Source organism: Amblyomma maculatum, unplaced genomic scaffold, assembly GCF_055883805.1.
Source record: "Amblyomma maculatum isolate TAMU_Amacu unplaced genomic scaffold, ASM5588380v1 scaffold_13, whole genome shotgun sequence".
In the NCBI taxonomy this organism is placed as follows: Eukaryota; Metazoa; Arthropoda; class Arachnida; order Ixodida; family Ixodidae; genus Amblyomma; species Amblyomma maculatum.
In genome coordinates, this window is record NW_028146738.1 from 24,385,922 (window position 1) to 24,390,636 (window position 4,715).

Here is a 4,715-nt window from a genome sequence, read left to right on the forward strand (position 1 = left end):
ACATGAGGTTGAAGGTAGACAGAACATATTGTGATTGTTTTATAATGAACAGTAACTGCAACAGCTTCGAAATTAGTTTTGAGATGGACTTCTCGCGTTGCAATACTGCTCTGCACAACAATAGCAACGCCTCCGGAGAGGCGACCTGATTGCTCTCTGTCACATCGAAACACTTTGTGCTTTTTTAAGATTTTTTTTTGTTGAGGTCCCAGATTGGTCTCTTGTAGGCATAGGACTACAGGGGACAGTGAATTTCAAAGGTCTGTTACGTCATTGTAGTTTTTTAAAAGGCCATGACAATTCCAGTGGATTAGAAATGACATGTTTAGAAAACGGTGAAAAAGTAAAAAAAAAAAAACTTATGTTGGTTGGTCCTTTGGACCTGTAATAGGGATTTTGTCCCTTCTTTTATGCTCCAGAGAGCTCTGCCGCCGCTGCAGCGGAGGCGGGGTTGTATCCATCACATCGTCAGATGTGCTGGAAGATTGTGTACAGGGGATGGATAGGTCTGTTTTAGACTTCCCCATGTGTGACGGTGCCTTGGGGCCGGCTGACCGAGAGGTTCGCGCGGCCTGCTTTGCGGGTGGCAGAGCAGCGGCAGCTGCTTCCGCCAAGGGCGCAGATGGCGCTGCTCCTGGCTCACTGTGCGTGGCCTGGGCAGGCGCCGAAATCCGCTGTGATGCTACACCCTGCTGCGTCACAACGGAGTATGTTGGGTTTTGATTCTCAAGCTTTGTCCGCGCTTCTTTGAATGTTAGGTTTTCTTTGACCTTGAGGGTTAGTATATCTTTTTCTCTTTTCCATACTGGGCAGCTTCGTGAGTAGGCAGTATGGGCGCCCTCACAATTTGCACAAAGGTGTGGTTGAACATCGCAATCTTCAGTTTCATGCTCATGAGCGGCACATTTAGCACAGGTGGGTCGGCCTCGGCAGCTCTGTGCACCGTGACCATACTTTTGACATTTGAAGTAACGTCGCGGATTAGGGATGTAGGGTCTAAGGCTGATTTTTGTGTACCCCACCTGCACCGAGTCTGGAAGTGTGCTCAAAGCGAAGGTGAGGACAAAGTGTTTGGTGTCGATTTCCTTGTTGTCTCGTCTGATTCTTATCCTGTGGACGTTTGTGACGTTTTGATCTTTCAGTCCCTCCAGAAGCTCTTCTTCGGTCATGTATTTGAGGTCATTGTCTGAGAGGACACCACGAACGGTGTTCAATGAACGGTGCGGGCTTATAACAATTGGTGTGTCTCCAAATGCAGTGACTGCTGAGAGTTTCTCGAACTGGTGGCGGTACAGCACTTCCAAAAGAAGGTCTCCGTTTCCTAGTTTCTTTATTTTGTATCCTTGCCCTATGGCATCGGTTAGAGTCTTTGACACAATGAATGGAGAGACGTGTCTTGCAGTTTTTTTAGTGTGCTCACTATGAATTACATGGTATCGGGGAAAGCTGTTTGCAGTCTTCACAAAAAACTGAGCAGTGAACTCGGGGCGCCCCCGCTTCGCAGGGAGGCGATCGGTTGAAAGTTTAGAAGAAGCTATAAAATAGTATGTTTTTCGGCCAGGGTGGCAACCACCCACCACGCAGTCCAACAAGGGGACGGGACACGAACTTGGAAGATAGTCCTGCCCACGCCAGTCGTACACCCTGACTATAACCAATTATGGCGTAACGCAGGGTGGTTAGCCACACAAGGTTAACCCTTGCCGCCCGGAAGCAGGAAGAATTGAAGATAGGAGAAGACAGGACAGTTATAAGAAAGAAGATAGGAAAGCAAAAGATGGAGGGGAGGATAGGAAAAGGCGACTGCCGATTTCCCACGGGTGGGTCAGCCCGGAGGTGCCGTCTATGGGAAGCGTGGGCCAAAGCGGCTCCAACTATCGCCACTCCACACCTCACCCCCAACAGACCAACGGTCTGATTGAGCGCACAAACCGCACCATCACGAACAAGCTGTCCATGCATGTGGCGTAGGACCACCGAAACTTGGACACTGTTCAGCCATTCTTGACATACGCGTATAACACCGAGAAGCATGAGATCACCTGTTATTCCCCGTTCTATCAGCTCTATGCTACGGTGCCCCGCACGTTTTCGGATACCCTGTTCCCGTTCTCACCACACGACGACAATTTGTCTATCAGGTGGTAAGTCGTGCGGAGGAACCTCATCGTCTGGCCCGCTTGCGCATTTTGTCCTAGCAGCTCCACTCCAAAGAATGACGTCCATTGCCCGTCTCGCTGTCTGAGGGTGAAGGATGGGTGTCTACCGCTCGCTGCGCGCTTTTCCCTCGCCACGGCCAGACTGAATCCAGTGGCGCCGTCCCTCGCCCGTCTTTTTTTTTTTTTTTTTTTCGAACACGCGGAGTGCCACGCCCAACCTCCCGCCAAACGCGGAGGAGGAAGGGGAGTTTGTCTAGCAGAGGCTAGACAACCTCGGGCAGGACAGTGAAAAACCTTTGCAAGGGAACGGAAGGAGCGAAGCACGACAGAATCGGGTCATTGCGGTGGCTGTAACTGCATTATTACTCTTTTCAAAAACGTTTTGCGGCCTTGCCTTCTGGGGGCGAAGTCTCACAGTCACCGGGGAAGAAAATATTTTCGACCGAAGGGTGGACAGTGGGCCTTTAACGTTACCTTTATTATTTTACGTTCCATAGCCCTCTGCGTTGTCCTCAACTTAAGTAAAACCCTCTTCGTTAGCCTCCACGCTTCAGCCCCGTAGGTGAGTACAGGTAAGATTTAACAGTTGTATACTTTCCTCTTGAGCGATACCGGTAAGCTGCTAGTCAAATCTGCGAGTGCTTGCCAAATGCGCTCCATCCTAATCTTATTCTCCTTATTTCCCTTTCATGGTCCGTATCTGCGGTTACTACTTGTCCTAAGTAGACATATTCGTCTACCACTTCCAGTGCTTCGTTACTTAACGTAAGCTGCTGTTCCTTCCCGAGGCTGTTGAACATTACCTTAGTCTTCTGCGTATTGATTTTCAAGCCTACATTTCTACGTTTCCTTTCTAGGTCATCAATAATTTTTTTGCAGTTCGTCCCCAGAGCTACGTGGCAAGGCAATGTCATCAGCAAATCGCCCATTACTGACGTATTCTCCATCTACCCTTAATCCTAACTGCTCCTATTCGAAGCCTCTGAATACTTCCTTTAAGCAAGCTGTGAATAGTACCCATATAAAAATGGTCTATGTGATTCAATGGAAACGTTCGTGGTCAGCTATGTCTATCTATGGACTTGTATAGTTAGCTATAAAGTGCCATATACACATCTATAGGCATCTATAGAAAATTCTATACCACTTTGTCTATAGCTTCTGAACAAAACAAAATCTTTTTAGTTAGCTATATAAAACCATATGTACGTGAAGCTATTAATTATTAATCATACAATTATCTTTAGCTGTCTATAGAGATGGAAATGGCTTTGAAGCTACAGACTGGAAACCATATAATCAGTTGTAGCCAGCTGTAGAAAATTGTATGTTCGTGAAGCTATAGACTATTAGTCATGCAGCTATCTTTAGCTGTCTATAGAAATCGAATGCCTCTAAAGCTACAGACTGGAAGCCATAGAATCAGTTGTAGCAAGCTATAGAAAATTGTATGTTCCTGAACTATAGAATATTAGTCATACAGTTATCTTTAGCTGTCTGTAAAAATTTGAATACCTCTAAAGGTAGACTAAAAGCCATATAAGCTGCTTTAGCTAGCCATAGAAAAGTGTATGCTTCTGAAGCTATAGACTGGTACTCATGCAGTTATCTTTAGCTGTCTGTAGAAATGCCAATGCCTCTGAAGCTACAGAGGGCAAGCTATATAAACTGCTTAGTTGGCTATAGGAAAGTGTGAGCTCCTGAAGCTATACACTAATAGTCATACAGTTATCTTAAGCTGTCTATAGTAATATCAATGCCTCTAAAGCTATAGTCTGCAAGCCGTATAACCTGTTTTAGCTAGCTATAGAATATTGTATACAATCTTATATGAAGGTAAAGCTTTAGCCAAAGCTTTCGACCGGGTAGCTCACTGCCACCTGATTTCAAAATTATCATCACTCCGTCTAGACTCGTTAACTTTAACACGGCTTCGTAACTTCCTTTCGCATCGGCAACAGTTCGTATTTGTGAACAATCTGTGCTCTAATCTTTCCCCTGTTATCCCCGGTGTGCCGCAAGGTAGCGTGCTCGGACCCTTATTATTTCTTATTTATATAAATGATTTATCTACTAATATATCCTCTTGTATGCGAATTTTCGCGGATTATTGCATCATCTATCGCCCCATTAAATCTTCTGATGACCACCTGGCGCTCCAATCAGATCTGCTTCTTATTAGCGAATGGTGCAACTCATGGTTAATGGCCCTTAACGTATCGAAGTGCAAAATAATATCATTTAGCCGCAAACAAAACAATTCCAGCTTTCCATACCGCATTCAAGACGATTTACTGACTGTCGTATCCCATTACAAATACCTCGGTGTTAATCTTTCCTCTGATCTTTCATGGTCCTTCCATATTACATCCATATGCGCTGCCGCCTCAAAGTCATTAGGGTACCTACGACGTAATCTCAGGACTTCTCCTGCTAATATTCGTAAACTAGCTTACCTTACTTTTGTTCGTCCACAACTTGAATTTGCTTCATCCATTTGGTCTCCCTATCATAACAACATGATCACCGCAATAGAATCCATCCAAAATAGGGCAG

The 4,715-nt window shown here is 45.5% G+C and overlaps 1 protein-coding gene across 1 annotated transcript; it reads right to left on the minus strand.

Moving 5' to 3' along the window:
- Positions 1 to 357: 357 nt before the first annotated feature.
- On the minus strand, positions 358 to 2,168 carry LOC146172386 (uncharacterized). Its single transcript, XM_084585763.1, has 2 exons — positions 2,100 to 2,168; positions 358 to 1,496 (listed from the first exon to the last, which is right to left on the minus strand). The coding sequence occupies exons 1-2, from the start codon at positions 2,166 to 2,168 to the stop codon at positions 360 to 362; spliced, it is 1,206 nt and encodes a 401-aa protein (XP_084441889.1). The 3' UTR covers positions 358 to 359.
- Positions 2,169 to 4,715: the final 2,547 nt, after the last annotated feature.